The sequence below is a fragment of the Mus pahari genome, unplaced genomic scaffold, assembly GCF_900095145.1.
Source record: "Mus pahari unplaced genomic scaffold, PAHARI_EIJ_v1.1 scaffold_9812_1, whole genome shotgun sequence".
Lineage (NCBI taxonomy): Eukaryota > Metazoa > Chordata > Mammalia > Rodentia > Muridae > Mus > Mus pahari.
Genome location: NW_018392983.1, coordinates 14,817 through 34,946, shown reverse-complemented (window position 1 = coordinate 34,946; position 20,130 = coordinate 14,817). Strand labels below are relative to the sequence as shown.

The window sequence follows — 20,130 nt, the reverse complement described above, 5'->3', positions numbered from 1 at the left end:
TATGCCCCAATACAGGGGAATGCCAGGACTAAGAAGTGGGAGTGGGTTGATAGGAGAGCAGGGCAGAAGGAGGTTATATGGGACTTTAGGGATAGCATTTGAAATGTAAATTAAGAAAATATCTAATAAAATATTTAAAAAAATAAAACAGTGGGAAAGAGGGAGTTAGAAACCAGAGCACACATACTTCCTGGTAGATACACAAAACACAGCAAAGACATACACATAGAGGCACACATATGCACTCACACACCTACACATACAAATGTGTGCACACACATTGCATACCCACAGAAGACAAAAAGATTACAAAGAAAACTACAACACGAAGGTGGGTCCAGCCAGAAGCATGCAGGCCACAGAAGCAGTGGACCAGCTTGGACAGGGTCCTTCCTGCTTCCATCTGAACCCAGGAACAATCTCTGTTCAGTAACCCTCTGTGCATCGGGCCTGCCAGGGGAGAGCTGGTCTCCAGGGAGTGCTGACACACAGGAGGGACAAGCTCAAACCAGAGACAGCAAGACCAACTAACACCAGAGATATCCTGATTGGGAAAGGCAAGTGCAGAAACCTTACCAGCAGAAACCAAGGCTACATGGCACTAACAGAAACCAGCTGTCCCAGAACAGAAAGTCCTGGATACCCAAACAAAGTGGAAAAGCAAGATTTGGATTTAAAATCACATCTCATGATGCTGATAGACTTTAAGAAGGACATAAATAATTCCCTTAAGGAACACAGAAATACAGGTAGAAACCCTTAAAGAGGAAACACAAAAATACTTAAAGAATTACAAGAAAACACAAACAGGTGAAGGAATTGAACGGAACCATCCAGGACCTCATAATGGAAGTAGAAGCAATAAAGAAATCACAAAGGGAGACAACTCTGGAGATAGTAAACCTAGAAAAGAGATCAGAAACCATAGATGCGAGCATCAGCAACAGAATAAAAGAGACTGAATAGAGATACCATAGAAAACATTGAGACAACAGTCAAAGAAAATGCAAAATGTAAAAAGCTCTTAACCCAAAACATCCAAGAAATCCAGGATACAATGAGAAGACCAAACCTAAGGATAATAGATATGGAAGAGAGTGAAGATTCCCAACTTAAAGGGCCAGTAAATATCTTTAACAAACTTATAGAAGAAAACTTCCCTAACCTAAAGAAAGAGATGCCCATGAACATACAAGAAGCCTACAGAATTCCAAATAGACTTGACCAGAAAAGAAATTCCTCCTGACACATAATAATCAAAACACCAAATGCACAAAACAAAGAAAGAATATTAAAAGTCATAAGGGAAAATAGTCGAGTAACATATAAAAGCAGACATATCAGAATTACACCATACTTCTCACCAGAGATTATGAAATCCAGGAGATCTTGGGTAGATGTAATATAGACCTTAATAGAACATAAATGCCAGCCCAGGCTAGTATATTGAGCAAAACTCTCAATTACTATAGATGGAGAAATCAAGGTATTCCATGATGAAACCAAATTTACATGATATCTTTTCACAAATTGAGCCCTTCAAAGGATAATATTTGGAAAACTCCAACACACAGAAGGAAACTACTCCCTAAAAAAGCAGGAAAATTATCTTCTTTTAACAAACCAAAAGAAGATAGACCCATAATTTCATTATTTCAGCATGGCAGATCATTCAAAAAATAAAATAGAGGTGTCCCCATGTCATCATAAGCATTTGGCTTCATTTACCACCTATTTTGAGACCCAAGAAGTTAGTCATATGGACAATGCCACATAAGGGTCCAAGGTAGAAATTAAAGATCATCTTCTAAGTCTAATGAAGTGAAAGCTTTGATGACAAGAATGAGTTTGATCAAACAGGCTTTAAAAACTGAGAAGGAGAATCAATCCAATTTCATCTTCAGTTACACAATGCATTCTCAATTGTCCTGGGACACTTGATACCAGACTCAAAAAAAAAAAAAAAAAAAAAAAAAAAAAAAAAAAAGAAAGAAAAGAAATGTATTTGTAAATAAATGGTTAAATTTTCAGATAAAATGAGTGACTTGAAACATATAAAGGTAATTTGAAGTAGACAAGGAATTGAAAGAATAGAGTTTAGAAATCTGGTGGGGTGGGGACATCCTGTGGAGACAGGGGGCAGGGAGGAGGTATGAGATGTGGATCAGTCAGAGGGTGGACCAGGAGGGTAATAAAATCTGGAGTTTAATACAAACAAACAAACAAACAAATAAATAAGTTAAAAAAAAACCTTTGGTAAATGAGGTATGGGGTATGTATAGTGAAATGTGGAGTACAGAAGGATTCTTGTATTTTAGGTTACAAAGTCACCTTACTGTGATGGACAGGTTCCACACAGAAACCAAAGTATTTTTAAGAATAGAGGAGATGCAGCTACAAAAGTCAGGTAAGAAAAAGTTAAAACAAATTGTGTAAGATCCTGAGGTGCATCATGAACTATTTCATTAAGAGAAGGAAAACAAGAAAAGGGATTGGATACCTGTGACTTACTCAAGGTTAAGGAGATGGGTTGGCTTTCCCCTCTGTGGCTCTAGCATGGTAAGAACCTGAATCATAGGAGAGGGAACATTGTCTTCTTTTACATAACATTGCAATTGCGGTTTCTTTGTGATACCATTTTAAATTTTATTCATTTTAAAACAGTGGTTTATGGTTTACTTTTATATTACTGGTGTGTGTATGTGTGTGTGTGTGTGTGGTGTGTGTGTGTGTGTGTGTGTGTGTGTGTGTGTGTGTGTGTGTGTGTGTGTATTTTTGAATGCTGTGACCCTGGAAGCAAGAGATGTAGGATGCCCTAGAGCTGGAGCCATTGGTAGTTATGAACTGCCTGGAATCATTGCTGGGAACCGACCAGGGTCTTCTTCTCAGTGGTGCACTCTCTAGTCTTCTCAGTTATGTTCTATGGTTCCCCTAGGCCTGCCATGGACTCCTTGGCTTATCACAGTTTACTTCAAATCCATACCAAGTTAATTTCAGTAATCACCAATGAACTATAACCCTATTCTCTTTCCTATTTTGACATCATTTTATGCCTATTACATAAAAATCTGTAAGAATCACAGCTGTAGCTATTTTTTATGATATGATATGATATCCCAAAGCTCCAGAAACCTTGAAATGATATTATACAGACTGAGCAGGTTTTATTTGGGAATATTTTAATAGATATATGCATTTAGATATATGCACCTAACAACAATCAATGAAAAAGAGAGGACATTATTTTGTTGTTTTTTTTTCTTTTCTTTTCTTTCTTTTGAGTGGGATGGTTTGGTTTGGTTTTCTGAGAGAGTTTATTGTGTAGCTGTGGCTATCCTGGAAGTACCTCTGTAGACCAGGCTGGCCTCAAACTTATAGACATCTGCCTGCCTTCACCTCGCAGGTTCTGGGATTAGTGGAGTATGCCACCACCACATGGCAAGAACATGAAATTTTAAGAGGGTAAGGAAGAGTATTTGGGAAGGCTTGGAGGGTGGGAAGGGAAGGGAGAAAGGATGTGATTACATTATAATCCCAAACATAAAAGGACATTGTATGGGCTGCATTCGTTGGCAGTGAGGAAGAATAGAAAGAGTAGAAAAAAATGTGTTAAAAAAAATCAAGGACTATAATTAGAAAGAAAATATCAAAAGAGCTAAATAGTTAGAGATCAAAACAGGATTTGAGGTTTTGGATATACATATACTTACAAATTTTCTCTTTTCCTTATTACTTTTAAATTTGAATCACAAAGGGCATAAGAAAGGGAAGAGTTGAAGGATAAATTGGACAGAAGCAGGGAGAGATAGAAGAGGAGAGGAGAGGGAGAGAGAGAGAGAGAGAGAGAGAGAGAGACTTGCTAGAAGACTGAGCATCCAGACATAATTTCCTGACACAAACAGAATGTTATTTTCTTCCTGTGTCTCAATTTCTATGAAATCACGAAAATGTTTGTTATGCATTGAACTACAACTGCATTCTACAGGGAGCATCTCCCAAGTGCCGGGGTTGTGTTAGATACTGTGTGTATGACATGGGCTTTGACACACTTGTTGCACGTCTAATGAAACCACCCAGTCACCTTAAGTGTGTCTGTTGTGACAAGTCATCTTAAGAATGATAGATCCAGCCTTCTCAGACTGACACAGTCTTCACATTCTGAAGTCTCTTCTAAAACTGAAACTGTTTGGGTTCAGTTATCATGTTCAGACACTCAGACTTTTGATGATATTTCTATCAGTCTTTTTATGGCTATTCATCAGAAGCACTAGATATTTTTAATTCTACGGAGAGAGCAGTGCTTCAAATTTGCTTCTGTTATTCAGGTCTCTGAAGGACTTCAGGGCTAAAGAAAGGGTGTCTTCACTGTCTCCAGCAGGCAGAGACAGGCAGTGACAGAAACCCTCCTCTCAGTAGTGGAAGGTCTCCTTCTCAGTGGAGCAGAAAAGCAGGTAAGACGTCTCACATTCTTACTAATGCAGGGCACTAAAATCAGAAGAAAGGCCCATAACCCCAAGAAAAACTGCACAATGGGTGATGGTGACATCCTGTTTTGACTTCTGATATTTTTGTATGGTGATGATTGTAGTTAGCCATTTTTCCCACTATGTCATAGCTGGGTGTTTGTGCTTTGAGCTGGGAGAGTTTGTATGGTTATGACCCTCATGTTTTCATAGAAGTAGACAAGTCAACCTTTTCTAGTGTGATTTTTTTCATATGAAACTGAGAAACCCCATCTGAAAATGGAATAAATAAATATTAATTTATTTTTTAAAATGAACAATAAATAATAAATAAAGAGAAGCAATTCTCTCTCCAACTCCAGAGAGATCTGTATTTTGAGAGTGAACATGATGAGGTCCATACAGGGAGTCACAAGGCTCAGCTCATTCCTTGCAAAAAAAAAATGACACAAGTCAATAAAGATCCTGCTGAGATGGGAATTCAGATATATCTCAGAATTACCTAGCTGTGTTCCCCAAAGTTTGAGGTTGTGTCTGGTAGATGTTTGGCTAGAGCAGAAAGTTGGAAATGTCTTGAGATTGACTTTTCTTAGAGCTTGCAGTGTTTTAAGGGGCATGGATTTCATTGTCATGGAGGGGATTTGCTCAGTTCACCCAAACTGTAGGTAAGAAACTGAAAGGAACATGGATATGCTGTTTCAATAACAAGATTAAAAATAGTAAAGTCAGATGCTGGTAAACAGCTCCTTGAGTGAGAAAAAGAAACTGAAACTCAGGAGAAGGAGGGAGGTGTCAGGTTAAAAACAAACTGACAAATATCCAACCATGGCACAATCCCAAGTGTCTGCTGGCCAGGCTCCCTCTAAGCTTAGCTCCCTTCTTACCCTTCCCCCTACTTTAAACTTCTCCAGCTCATAGACTTTCCTTCCCCAAGCTTCTCATTCCTGTACAACCCTGACATTTCAGCCATGTGCACTCTTGGCTCCCTCTCTCTTGACTCAGTCTTCCTTGGTCCTCTTTGCCCCTTCTGTCTTGCTCCTCTCCCATGGTTGGCTTGTCCCCTCTGTTTTGGTTCTCTTTCCTCTTTCCTTTTGTTGGTTCTCTCTATTTTTCCTCTCCCACCATCTCCATCCACAAATTCCTCTCATGGCCTGATTGGGGCTAATGCTTTCTGTCTGTTCTGGACTCTTCCAGATGCCTCTAGCTGTATTCTCAGCCTTATATCTCAATAAAACCTTCCTCTCATCCATACCTTGAGGAATCATGACCTCACTTTATATGTCTTTTGTAAATCCCAGTAGATGGAAGCCACTGAGTGGCTGGAACCTTCCTCTCTTTACTAAGAATAAGAAAGAGTACCTCCCATGTCAATCAACACCATCTTAAGAAGATCACATGGTATAAACTGAGTAGGGCACACTAATATTTTTTTCTTTTTAGTTCTACTAAGCTCTCAGCTTAGTGTTGTGTCTCCATTTTAAACTAAGGAAGAAACAGCATATTGTGTGTTGGGGTTACTATTGGTGTGATGAAACACCATGGCCAAAGCAACTTGGGAAGCAAAGTCTTTATTGGGCTTATATCTCTACATTGCAGTCCATCACTGAAGGAATTCTGGACAGGAATTGAAAGAGGGCAGGACCCTGGAGATAGGAGCTGTTGCAGAGTCCATGAATGGGTACTGCTTACAAGATAGCTCAGTGTGGCTTGCTTAGCCTCCTTTCTTATAGTTCCCAGGACCACCAGCCTAGAGATGACACCACCCACCATGGGCTGAGCCCTCAACTGTCAATCACTAATAAAGAAATGCTTTACAGGCCTGCCTACACCCTGATTTCATGGGAGGATTGGGTATTATCTCTTCTTTAAAATTATTCTCTCCTATATTACATACCAAGTACAGTTTTCCCTCCTTCCTCTCCTCTCAGTTCCCTTTATGCACCTTCCCTCTCATCCACTTCTCATCCAGCTCTCTTCTGTTTCCCTTCAGAAAAGGGCAGGATAACCAAAAATATCAGCCAATCATGGCATAGCAAGTTACAATAAGACTGGGTACACACCCTCACATCAAGACTGTACTAGGCAACCCAGTAGAAAGAAACATTCCCAAACTTAGAAGCTAGAATTATAAAGGACTAGCTCACTCTGTCTTGGCAGAGCAAAGCTGTGAACTCGTCTGTATCTTGTGCCCTTTCCTGGACTGTGTTTTTTGTCTGTCTATTAATTAGGGAAACTCTTGCCCAGTGGCTGCTCTGCCATGAAAGCAAATCTCCTGGAGGTAATGATGCCCAGCATCCTCTCTGAACTGTGAAAGGGCTACAGTCAGGAGTAGACATGTCCCTAGACAAAAGATTTTTAATAATGGGATGTCTTAACTATCATATTCTGTGGACTTCTGATGCTTTTGAAGTCTCTCTCTCTCTCTCTCTCTCTCTCTCTCTCTCTCTCTCTCTCTCTCTCACTCTCTCTCAAAGTATATCTGAACTGTTGCCCTATAACTACTCCCAGCCATTTCTTATTGAAGTATCTCAAAAACATCCTTTTATAATTAACTCAGAACCATGAGTTTGCTACATAGTGCAAAATTCATATTCTTGAAAGAGTTGCATAGGCACAGTGCCTGTCTAAGACTAACAATGCTAATCTCAATTTTGTATCAATATACAGATTTACACTAATGAAAACCATGGCTCTTTATTAAACTATCTTCTGTACTAATATAAGAAGATATAACTTTAACTTTGTGCCAATTATAAAAATTTCAGACTGGCATGGTGGCTCACGCCTTTAATCCCAGCACTTGGGAGGCAGAGGCAGGCAGGTTTCTGAGTTCAAAGCCAGCCTGGTCTACAGAGTTAGTTCCAGGACAGCCAGGGCTGCACAGAGAAACCTGTCTCAGAAAAAAAAAAAAGATTTCAACCAATTAAGATTGTGGCTACACCATGTTTAGTTTAATAAATTTAGTAATCCATCACACATATTTCCTCCCTGTATAAAATTAAAACTGTTTCAAAATTATCCCTAAAATGACAACCAAACTATAATTTGTAACAAAACCTTAAGCAGACACCCAAAAGCAAGGGATCAGGATAAGGGTTGTGATAGTCTTATCTGGTGCCTGCCATTTCTTTTATAGCACTGTGAGAAGTACACAGAGAAGCCTGCTGTTGATATATGGCAAGTAGGCTCTCTCTCAAGCTAAAAGGATACTGAAGGGTATATAATATAGTGCTTTACCCCCAAAGGTGCCTCTGCAAAGTCATTGATATTTCTGAATCTGTAAATCTTAAAACAACTCCCATCAGAGGCTCACATGAAGGTCTATGTGGTTTTCCCTTCCCATAGCCAATCTCTGTTTTATATTTTCTGGAAAATGTCCTTTAAGTTTTGACCACTCCTATAGCCTGGAATGGGGAATGCCCAGGGCAAAGGCCAATATAGTTCAGCCATGTTGCAGTAAGTTGTTAAAATGAGCAGGATGTTGGGAGAAAACAGGAAAAATGACAAAGTCACAGTCATCACTGGAAAAGAGGAGAAAGAAGATAACTTTTAACTTAGGATAGGGCATCAGTTATGTCTTAGGAATTTGCCTATTTTTCAGAACTTGGGGGCATATAGCTGTTTAGAGCAGTGCTTCCCAACCTTCTTAATGATGTGGCCCTTTAAAACAGTTTATACACGTTGTGGTGATCTATAATGTAAATATATCTGATATTCAGGATGTCTGATATGTGACCCCTGTGAAGGAGTCGTTTGACCCCAAAGGGGTCATGATGCACAGATAGAGTATTCTGGGCTGCTAAGTGATACAGGCACCTTTACGGACAAAGCACTATATGATATACCTGTGACCTTTAAGCTTGAGAGAGAATCTACTTCACCATACATCTGCAGCCGGCTCCTTTTCTCTGTACTCATTACAGTGCTATAAAAAAAATGTCAGGCACCAGATTGTGACTTTGGGGGACTCTGCTAGTCTCAATTTCCCAGAAATGTTCAGCAGGTTCCTTAAGTTGGGACCCTAGGAAATCCATGAGCACCTGTCCTAATGTGATTCTGTAAGTGTGTCACTTCCCTAACAGGAGGTTAACAAGTACCTCATGCAGCAAATGCTGGGTGCATTGAGCATAGGCTCCAGGAGTGTTCAGGAGCCCGGACAACACTGTTTCTCTCCACAACACATCTCTAATAGTATACCCTGTACACTGAGTCAGCCTCTGGGCCTGAAGGTTAGATTTAAAAATAGTATGCTGTCGCATGATCTGTGCTGCCCCAAATGGCAGGACACATGCAAATCATATGTATTCTACATCTTATGGAAGGCTTGTGTTTTGTTTTGCTCCATTTAACATAATACGGTTCAAAGATCTCTTCTAACTGAGTATTTGAAGGTTCTGCATTGAAGCTTTTTTTGTGTGACTGTTGACTCACTGCCTGGGGGGTGGTTTCAGTGTCACAGTAATTTGATCCACTGCAAAGGTTACTGGGATTTCTAATATCTCCTCAGCTGGGGAAATTCAGAAAGCCTCCCAGCATTGCAGGAGAAAGGATCAGAGAAGCCAAGAGACCTTCTACCCACAGAGCATCAAAAGCCGGTAAAAGACAGACTTCCTTCTCTTCAATGTTCTCTCTATCTCTGAGAGCTCTGTGGCCATAGGCTAGGCAGAGACGAGATGGCATCCACGGTGCTTAATTAATTTCTTAAAAACTCGTGGAACTAGGAAAGGCTGCTCCTGAGAATGGGTTGGAGCAAGGCATCAGATGAATCATGTGCAGTATTATCAGGACAGCCAGTCTCTAAATGCCACTGTTGGGCTTGCATTGAGTTCAGTACCAGCAGGCATGTTGCTGAAACAGAGCAGGGTATGCCCTAGGATTGTTTTCTCTGTGATCACAGTGTCTCTGCTGATGGGCATAGTTAAAGGACTGTAGCCAGTGATGGAGCAGAGCTGACTCAGTCCACTCGTGCTGAAAATAGAGTGAGATGCAGGGTGAACAACCACTGCCTTGGTGAAGGACAAAGAGAGGAAATGTGGTGTTGATGTAAGGACACAGCTCTACCTTAAAGAGAATAAGAGTTAAGCCGGGCGTGGTGGCGCACGCCTTTAATCCCAGCACTCAGGAGGCAGAGGCAGGTGGATTTCTGAGTTCGAGGCCAACCTGGTCTCCAAAGTGAGTTCCAGGAGAGCCAGGGCTACACAGAGAAACCCTGTCTCGAAAAAACCAGAGAGAGAGAGAGAGAGAGAGAGAGAGAGAGAGAGAGAGAGAGAGAGAGAATGAATAAGAGTTTATTTTGGAGCCCAATACAAGTGACGATGACGCAGAAGCATAGTCTCAGGTTAGCCTAGACACTGTGTTCCGATGTGGCAATGCTTTGTAGTTATAAAGAAAAGAAAAGATGGGTCATGGCACTTAAAATTGGACTGGAACTTCAGGTTATAATAAATGTGTGTGTGAGTGGTGTGTGTGTGTGTGGGTCTGCTACATGCATCAGATGTTATCGAATCATATTTTTGACCTTTAGATGGTGAGGGCTATGAGTCTGTTCGTACATTCTAGAGAGAATTTTCTGTGATAGTCACAATGAGGTTAAGTCAAACATAGAGGAGACAGACAATAAATAGCCATGGAGCTGCTAAAGATAGCCCAGGAACACTTGGTGTCAGACTTGGCAATATTCCAGCTCTCCACAATCACAGGAATGCTAATCACTTAGCCTTGTGGGTTCATTAACACAGTTGTGGCTCTTTTCTGAGAACCTCTGTTCACAGCTGGAACCAGAGTGAATGGTGGCCAGGTCCTTGGTGCTAATGAAAGATTCCTATCGGTGGGAATGGGGGAGCCTCTGACACTTTTTCCTGTTCTTGGAATCCTTTTCCTCCTACTGGGTTGCCATATCTAGATTTGATATGAGGGTTTGTGCTTAGTCATAATATAACTTGTTAAGCAGAGTTCTGTTGACTATGCCCATCAGCAGAGACACTGTGATCACAGAGAAAACAATCCTAGGGCATATCCTGCTCTGTTTCAGCAACATGCCTGCTGGTACTGAACTCAATGCAAGCCCAACAGTGGCATTTAGAGGCTGCTCTGTTCTGAAGGGAAACAGAGGACCAGGATCTGGAGGAGAGGGGAGATAGGAGAGAGGGGCTGGGAAGAGTGGAGGGAGGGAGAACTGCAGTTGACATGTAATTACAAGAGAAGAATTGTGTGTGTGTGTGTGTGTGTGTGTGTGTGTGTGTGTATTTATACTCGGAAACAAAACTTCTTTAGCTACACACTAAATGAACTTAAGTCCAGAGAGGATGTAAAGGGCTCCAATCTATGAGTGTAGTAGAATATTATTAGGAATCATTTATTGACTTTTATTTTTAATTAATTAAATAAATTATTTGCCACTAGTGTTCGGTTTTATCTTGGGTCTCTGTGCTATCCAGCCTCTGATTCCTGGCCAACCAGGCAGTGTCAGGCATGGGCTCCCTCTCATGGGATGGACTTCAGTTGGACCAGTCACTTCAGTCACTGGTTGGCAAACCCCACAAGGTGGGGCAGTGTGGGGGATAGGAGTCTAGGTCAGGGCTACAGAGCAGGAAGTGACTGTGATAAGCTTTGGAAGAGAACTCTCTTCCCCCAAATTATTATAGCTCTTATATGACAGACACTTCCTGTCGATTTTTGATGAAATAACTTTTGTGCCTTTATTTCTTGTGGACAGGGTCTTAGTTACATTTTGGGTTGGGTTGGGGCACTGCCCCTATGTGACTGATTATCATGGTCCTCTCCATGGGCTTCCACAGTTGCATAATAAGAACTTGGTAGGGAGAAGGTGAGACATCTGCAGTCTTCAGGTCTGAGAGTACTGGGGGTTCTGAACCCAAGTTTCCTGGCACAGTCCACTGCCCCACAACTGGTTATTATTAACACTTGTTTATCAGGTAGTTTGATAGCTATTATGGTAAGATGTGCTTCTTCTGAAAATATTTTCCAGGTATGTGTAAAGTACACTAGAAACAGGGTTAGAGTTTCCTCTGTGAACCTCCGAGACAGTCCTTCACCAGAAGGAGAGCACATCTGGAGTCCTGCACAAGTCGAGGGATGAGGAGCTGACTCAGTTGCACCAGGCTACTCATTCCAACACATCTGTGTGTAGGTGCAGCTTGTCCAGTGCATCATTAATTATACAACTACTTTGTGTCTCTATTAGCTAAGGTTTCTATTGCTGTGATAAAACACCATCTCCAGAAGCAACTTAGATAGGAAAGGATTTATTCAGCTTATAAGTCTCAGACCATACTCCACCATGGAGGAAATCAAGGCAGGAACCTAGAGGCAGGAGATGATGCAGAGGCAGAATGTTCCTTATTGACACTGCCCACAGTGAGCTGGGCCCTACGACATCAATCATCAATCAAGAAAATTCACCTCATGCTTTCCCATAGACCCATTTGGTAGGACATTTCTTTCTCTATCAAGACTCCCTCTTTCCAAATGACTCAAGCTTATATCAAATCGATGCAAAAATATCCAGTATAGTGTCATTTTACAATAACAGAAATGGATACTAGGAATGTTTAAAGGCCTTACCAGGCACTCAATAATTTTACAGAACAGTTAAATAAGTATTTCTTGTGCATAAAAACTCATCCTACTAAGGTGAAGAGACTTAGAACAATTGACAATCTCCTAACTAAAACAAAATAAACCTTGATAGTATTTGGTAAGGGCATGCCCAACTGTTAATATGCAAACAAGTATTTCACCCATGAGCAAAATCTGCTGTGGGTAAAGATTTGAGGGATTCTGTTATGACATAAAACACAATCATGTATTTGCTTCCTGATTGCATACACACTTCCTTGATGGAGTCTTAAAATAGCCATTTTGATGCAATTCATAAAACACAAGAAAATCTAAACATCTGAGTGTCCTTTACACTCATTCTGTTGAAGAAGAACTTTAAAACAGGCATAGGACCCAGCATTTGCATTTTAAATTTCTAGTAAAGCAAACATTTTTAGTAGAATTGAAATAAAATGGCCTCACTTAAAATATACTGAAGAAGAAAGGACTCAGATTTCAAGCAACCCTACCAACTACTGCCTAGAGAAGGAAGGGCAGTGGTGTGCACAAGAAGGAAAAACTATACGCCCCAGAAAACACGCTGAGGACTTTCTTGACCAAGTGCATAGATGGACACATTGAGGGGATATGAATCTCATCCAAGTAGTCAAGAGATCTAAGGTATATGTAATGGGTATGTAATGGGCCTTGTAGAACAGTGTAAGGTGTTCCAGCAAGTAAATGCTCATGCAGCCAAGAGCAAACAGGGTAAGAGACCTGGGGTTTATTGGGAGGTCGATTTTTACAGAAGTTAAGCCAGGAAAAGATGGTTACAAATACCTTCTAGTGTTTGTAGATACTTTCTAGATACTTTTTAGGATGGGTTGAGACTTTCCTCACCAAGCAGGAAACAGCTACTATGTTAGCTAAGAAGATATTAGAGGAAATCTTCCTGAGGTTCAGAGTGCCAAAGGTAATTGGATCGAATAGTAGTCCTGCTTTTGTCTCTAAGGTAAGTCAGGGATTGGCAGAGATATTGGGGACTAATTGGAAGCTGCATTGGGTGTACCACCCCCAGAGCTCAGGGTAAGTGGAGAGAATGAGCAGAACCCTAAAAGAGACATTAACTAAATTGACCTTAGAAACTGGCACTGACTGGGTGGTGCTCCCTGCCCTGGCCCTATTCTGAGCCTGGAACACACCCTACCATTTTAACCTGACCCCTTTTGAGATCCTTTTTTGGTACCCCAACTCTGAGGGAGTCCACTCAGCCCTACATGGAGATATCTTAACTCACTGGTAGAAACATCTCCTTGAAGCTTCAAGCCTTTCAGTCAATATAACATGAGTAGTGACCCAAACTGACTGCCTTAAATGCTCCAGGGAAGCCAGAGACCACTCTTCGCTTCCAGACTGGTGACTGGGTCTGTGTCCAGAGGCATTGGGCACAATTGCTGGAACCCCAGTGGAAGGAACCCTTCCTGGTGCTGCTAACCACTCCCATAGCCCTCAAAGTGGATGGTATTGCGGCCTGGGTGCATACTTCTCATGTGAAACCCACAGACAACCCTGCTCCCTGGGAATCTTTGCTGGACAGTACAGAAGATGGACAATCCATTCAAGCTCACAATTTTCCATGCCTCTCAGATGAGAGATGCCATGAAGTGGCTATGGTACTTCCTCCTGTTTGGCTGCTATATAGCCTTAAACCCCCACCAACTCTTCAATCTGACTTGGATAGTTGAGAACCCCAAGATGGGCTACCAGGCTCTACTCAAAACACCAAACAGTCAGTGGGGCACTCCTGGTTTCCAGACCTAATATTTGATCTATGTAAACTGGCTGAGGGTTCATGACAAGATTCATATACTCAAAAGATCCTAAGAAATACAAATCCCAGCTGCCGATGGAGAACATTCTACATCTGCCCCAAAGGAAACAGGAACACCAAGTGTTGAGGACCAGAGCAATTATACTGGAAGGCATGGGGATGCGAAATGTCTGTGGGAGGTAATAATCCCTGGACAAGCACATGGGAGAACCTTGTCACCACAGCTAGGGAAGACAAAGACACACTGGTAAAGCTTAAGTTTTCAGTCAAAGGTAAATGGGCAAAGGGATGGGAAGCTGAAAAGTCCTGTGGTCTTAGACTATGAGTCATAGGAGGATAAGATCCCAGGTTACTTTTTACCATTAGACTTTCGGTAAAGCCATTTACTGACCATTTACCCATAGCACTGGGACCTAACCCAGTGTTAGTGTCCTCTAAACCAATATTGACCCCACCTCCTAAGCCTGTAGCTCCTAGCCCCTCTGAGCAACCTCCCTCTGGGACCTCAACCCCCATTCCTTTGCTCAAGCCCTCTGAACCAGTATGCTCTCTCTAGTCTGTTAAAAACCTTTCAGATCCTAAATGCCTCACAGCCCAAACTCACCACCTTGTGCTGGTTATGTTACCATGCAAAACCTCCGTTCTATGAGGGATTCAGGCTGGTTGCAGAATATAACATTTCAAAAGATGATGAGACATGCAGATGGTCTCAAGAAGGGCCTGTGTTGACCTTACAGGCCATATCAGGCCAAAGTAACTGTACCTGAGATATTCCAACTCCCTATCTACATTTATGTAACCATACTCACTCTTCTGTACCTTCAAGATGGATAGTCCCCCGCTGACCAAGCCTGGTGGGCTTGCACCACAAGGTTGACCCCTAGCATTCATGAGAAATTCTCAATTCCTCCCACCCTAAAGGATTTTGTGTGCTAGTCCAGTTGGTACCTCAAATAGTCTATTATTCTGAAGAAACTGTCCTCCGGGTTCTATTAGGAAGTCCAACTGGAGGTCTAATGCTACAGAAAAGAGAACCTGTCTCTTTGACATTGTCCCTAATTTTGGGAACAGACCTAGCCTGGGCAGGCACTGAGATTGTGCCATTAACCCTACAAGATAAGATTTGTAATAGCCTCAAAGCAGGTATTGATGAAGATATTCAATGTCTAGAGAAATCCATCTCCCATTTAGAAAGTAATGTTAATTCTCTGGGAGAGGTTGCATTACAGAATAGAAGATGGATAGATTTGATATATTTCCCTTCATTTTTCTCCTGCTATTGTTGACCTTTGGACCCTGTATATTGAACAAGATAATAGCCTTCACAAAACAAAGAATAGGAGCTGTACAACTGATGGTCCTGTGCCAACAATATGAGTTAGTTACCCAAGACCCCTGAGCATAGCTCCAGGACTGGAGCTTGTACAAGAAAAAGGGGGGAATGAGAGTTCTTAAGGGCTTTTCCAGTCCCACACCCTCCTTATAGCTTCCCTCTCCCACCTGGGGTCAAGGCTAGGCCAAGTTTCATTCTCCATCCACAGAAATATTCTTGAGTAAACAGATTCTCAGGATGTACTGACTGATAGTCATTTGACCCTCTGGAAAGTCCCAGGTAGAGTTCCAGTTAGTGCCATGCTTGCTGGCCAATAGATTTAAAGGTCAATATACTTAGCCAACAACCTTGCTGATGTAACCTGTGCCCCTAAAAAGTATAGAAACTGCTTGTAGTAGCCAAAAAATAGTAATAATTTTAGAGTCAACTTTCTGACAATGTCTTGCCTTCTCTCCCCCCCCACCCAGTGTTCTCCATCTCTGCAATTCTTAACTTTGTCTCTCTTTTCCCTGTCCAATCACCAACCTCCTGCTGCCCTAATGTGATTGGATATGGAAAAATCCTGCAACAAGGGGTGACCCATATTTCTAATTGAGAACTCAACAATTAATGACTATTCAAACAGTTTTTCTAGTTATGAACCTCTGAATTAATTACAGCAAAAGGAACCTCCTCTGTCTGTGATTGAGAGCAGCACTTATCTATGGAATAAACACAAAAATCTAGAAGGCAGCTTGAGAGCATGTCTGTTTAGCAGAACAATGATAGGGTCTGTCCTCAGGATTTTGACCTCTCCAGCCCAGGACTTTTGATCAAATTTACAGTACCAGGCATGTATTTTCTCTCATGGATCAAACCTTAAATCTAATCACAAAGGAGTTGGATATTCCCATACCTACATATCTCTATTGCAATAATGGTTATATCTTGCATGCATAGCTGTTATTGGATTTCATAAAGTTTATAGTAAAAGGTTTTAATAAGGAAAAATTTCAATGCTAAACTGCATGGAATATTTGAGGGCAGTAGAATGTTAAATCATTGCTTCATCCTTTTAAACAAAATTCTTCTTTTTTTTTTTTTCAAAAGAAAACCCCTCAGGATTCTATTCATATTTATTTTTAAGGTAGTTGAGTTTGTTACAATTCAGTCGACTTTATAGCAGTAGGTACATCAAATTAATTTTGATATCACATTTACTTCAAAACTCTTGAATTGTTCAAAGTGAAAATTGTGTCCATTGAACAAAATTCTTCTTAATAGTGTTACAACTGGCACAGCTGTAATCACTGGAATGAGTGAAGAGTCAGCACGGCGGTTTGGCACAGTTCCAGCAAGTTTAGTTGAATGCTGCAATTGCTGTCACTCTGCCTCTGATTTTTGGGTTTTGGTCTCTGAATGTTGAATTCTTGGGACTTTCTGCACTATGATACATTTTATATGTGAGGTTTTTTTTTTAAAAGAAAGCTACAAACTTAACTTTATCTGATTATGTTTGAAAGACTTCCTATGCCCTGGAGATCATGATATGCACAGATAACAAGACTGCAACTCCAGGAATCTACTTGGGGTGACTGCCTCTAAGCAGAAAACAGTATAACTGGTGCAGGATAATCAGAGAAAATTGACAAACTATGACTGGCAAGGAGAATTGTTTATGGATCCAAGGCCTTCCTTTTCAATATGCTTAGAGCTCTGTGAAATTAAAGATAGGCGGGCATACAGGGTGTATTGTTGTAGGAATAGAAGTTTATTCCTACCTCAGTAGGAATAGAATAATAAAAGTTTATTCTTTTCCTACTTTATAGCATAGATGATGAAACAATATATTAAAAAGAGTTAGGAATTCATATTTGCTATTCATAAAATCACACCAGTTTAGATATTTTCTGTTTGTCTGGAGTGGTTTAAAACTGCAAATACAGCCAGCCTAAAAGCAGACTTTCATACACTGAATATGTTTGCTTTAGAGGAGACATTCTTTAGATTCTTTAAATTGGAGTTTTAAGGCTGATAATAAAAATAAAATCTGTTCTATTTGTGCTTTCTAATTGTGACTGAACTTGTAACCTTGGACATGTAATGAAAAAATCAATCACAGTGTTTGTACTACTTAGATAATCCTTAATCTGTCTATGTTTGTGAAACCTGTACAAATGATGATGTACCCTGATTGCTAGTCAAAGCTGTAAGATTCTCCTGACCACCACACCTACATCACTCTTCTTTTGCTGACTCCTTATCTCCTATGTCAGGTGACCCTGTCAAGGGGCCAGTGCTGTCTCCCAGCCTATAACTTCCAAGCATAATACATATTTTCACTCACCTAGATTAACGGTTATAAAACTATAGAGAATTTTAGTTCTTTCCCTTCTGGGTGCTAAAGACTAAGTCTAATTACTCCCACTTTTGTTCTGGCAGACAGGAAACAACCTCAAAAAATGGTCCCAGAGACCTGCATGCCAGAACCCATGTGCCTCATTGAGAATGTGAAAGGACAACTGAGAGTCAATCAGAAGGCCCTGGAGATCCTGTCGGCCATCACGCAGCCAGTGGTCGTGGTAGCAATTGTGGGGCTCTACCACACAGGCAAATCCTACCTGATGAACAGGCTGGCTGGGAAGAAGACGGGTGAGTGTCACCAACAAAGCTCTTGGGTCCCCCTCTGTCCATCACATCTTCCGCTTCTAGCATGAAAGTGTGAAGAACATGATATGTCAGGCACAGTTGAATTGATTGTTTATTTGTTGTTTGTATTTGGGACAGGTTCCTGTGGTGTAATTCAAGCTATTTTCAACTCATGATCCTCTTGCTTCAGCCTCCAGAGTGCCATCACAAGTGGCTCATAGTTTTCCTATTAAAAATATAAACCAGAGCTTGCCTCCAGGGAGTGCTCTGATTCTATTACTCAGGCGAAATCACCGTTTTCTCTCCACTGTCTCACTAAGGTGGGTCCGCTCAGGAGACCAAAGGCAAAAGAGCTTCTAAGACAGAGTCCTATGGGCCTACACCTGCATCCCATAGCTCTCTGTGCACTGGCCTTGCCAGGAGAGAGCTGGCCTCCTAGGAGTGCTGACAAAGGCTGACAGACTCGCAGGAGGAACAAGCTCCCGCCAGAGACAACTAGAACATCTAACACCAGAGATTACAGATGGTGAAAGGGAAACATAAGAATCTTACCAACAGAAACCAAGACTCATCATAACCCAGTACTCCCACCACAGTGAGTCTTGGATACCCCAAACATTGGAAAAGCAAGATTCATATCTAAAATCACTTCTCATGATGATGATAGAGGACATTAAGAAGGACATAACTCCCTTAAAGAAATACAGTAAAGCACAGTTAAATAGCTAGAAGCCCTTAAAGAAGAAACACACAGCATCCACTTCTGTATTTGCCAGGCACTGGCATAGCCTCACAAGAGATAGCTATATCAGGGTCCTGTCAGCAAAATCTTGCTGGCATATGCAATACTGTCTGGGTTTGGGGGTTGTTCATGGGATGGATCCCAGGGGGAGGCAGTCTCTAGATAGTCCTTCCTTCTGTCTCAGCTCCAAACATTGTCTCTGTAACTTCTTCCATGGGTATTTTGTTACCCATTCTAAGAAGGAATGAAGTATCCTAACTTTGGTCTTCCTTCACCGTTACTTGTTACTTTCATGTGTTTTGCAAATTGTATCTTGGGTATTCTAAGTTTCTGGGCTAATATTCACTTATCAGTGAGTGCATATCAAGTGACTTCTTTTGTGATTGGGTTACCTCACTCAGGATGATATCCTCCAGATCCATCCATTTGCCTAAGAATTTCATAAATTCATTGTTTTTAATAGCTGAGTAGTACTCCATTGTGTAAATGTACCATATTTTCTGTATCCATTCCTCTGTTGAGGGACATCTGGATTCTTTCCAGCTTCTTGCTATTATAAATAAGGCTGATATGAACATAGTGGAGCATGTGTCCTTATTACCTGTTGGAACTTCTTCTGGGTACATGCCCAGGAGAGGTATTGCTGGATCTTCCAGTAATACTACGTTCAATTTTTTGAGGAACCTCCAGACTGATTTCCAGAGTGGTTGTACCAACTTGGAATCCCACAAGCAATGGAGGAGTATTCCTCTTTCTCCACATCCTTGCTAGCATTTGCTGTCACCTGAATTTTTGATCTTAGCCATTCTGACTGTTGTGAGATAGAATCTCAGGGTTGTTTTGATTTGCATTTACCTGATGTTTAAGAATGTTGAACATGTTTTTCATGTAGTTCTCAGACATTCAGTATTCCTCAGTTGAGAATTCTTTGTTTAGCTCTGTACCCCATTTTTAAATAGGGTTATTTGATTTTCTGGAGTCTAGATTCTTGAGTTGAAAGTAATCTTTCAACAAACCCACAGAAACATAATTCCACCTCCAACAAGAAGTTAACAGGAAGTAACAGTCACTTTCCTTAATAACTCTTAATATGAATATTAATATTACCAACATATCCTAATCAATTGAAATTCAAAAATATGAGGAATTAGAAATTTGTTGGCTGCCATCCAGTGGTCTCTCTAATTTGACAATGGGAGAAATAGGTCCAATATTGTACAATCTATATACATTTTCTGCTTGTTTGTACATGACAGGGTCTTGCTGTGTGCCACATAATGGTCTTGAAATCATGCTTCTCCTATCTCAACCTCACTATTAGTAGGATTGTGTATTTGATGCTTTTATACTGAATTATGGTTTTCAGAACAGCTTACATATTTCAAAATTATTTATACAGCCAAATGAAATGTAGACAATTAATTTGGGAGGTAGCTTGTAAGAGAACAGCAAAGAGGGAGACTGAACACTTTGCTTGATATTTATAATTATTATATCAATTTTGAAGAAGAGGACTTTATAAGTTACTCTTATTCTGTAGTGAATGCATTTCAAAATCATCACAGCCAATGAA

At 40.9% G+C, this 20,130-nt stretch overlaps 1 protein-coding gene across 1 annotated transcript in view; it reads left to right on the top strand.

Annotated features, from left to right (window-relative positions):
• Positions 1-8,986: 8,986 nt before the first annotated feature.
• The window catches only part of LOC110315291 (guanylate-binding protein 2-like), a gene marked incomplete at its 3' end in the record, with an annotated part of 25,525 nt that continues 14,381 nt past the window's right edge, over positions 8,987-20,130 (top strand). Inside the window, exons 1-2 of the mRNA XM_029534717.1 lie at positions 8,987-9,058; positions 17,609-17,818. Of these exons, the coding sequence (XP_029390577.1) occupies positions 17,629-17,818 (190 nt within the window). The remainder of the gene's footprint in view (positions 9,059-17,608; positions 17,819-20,130) is intronic.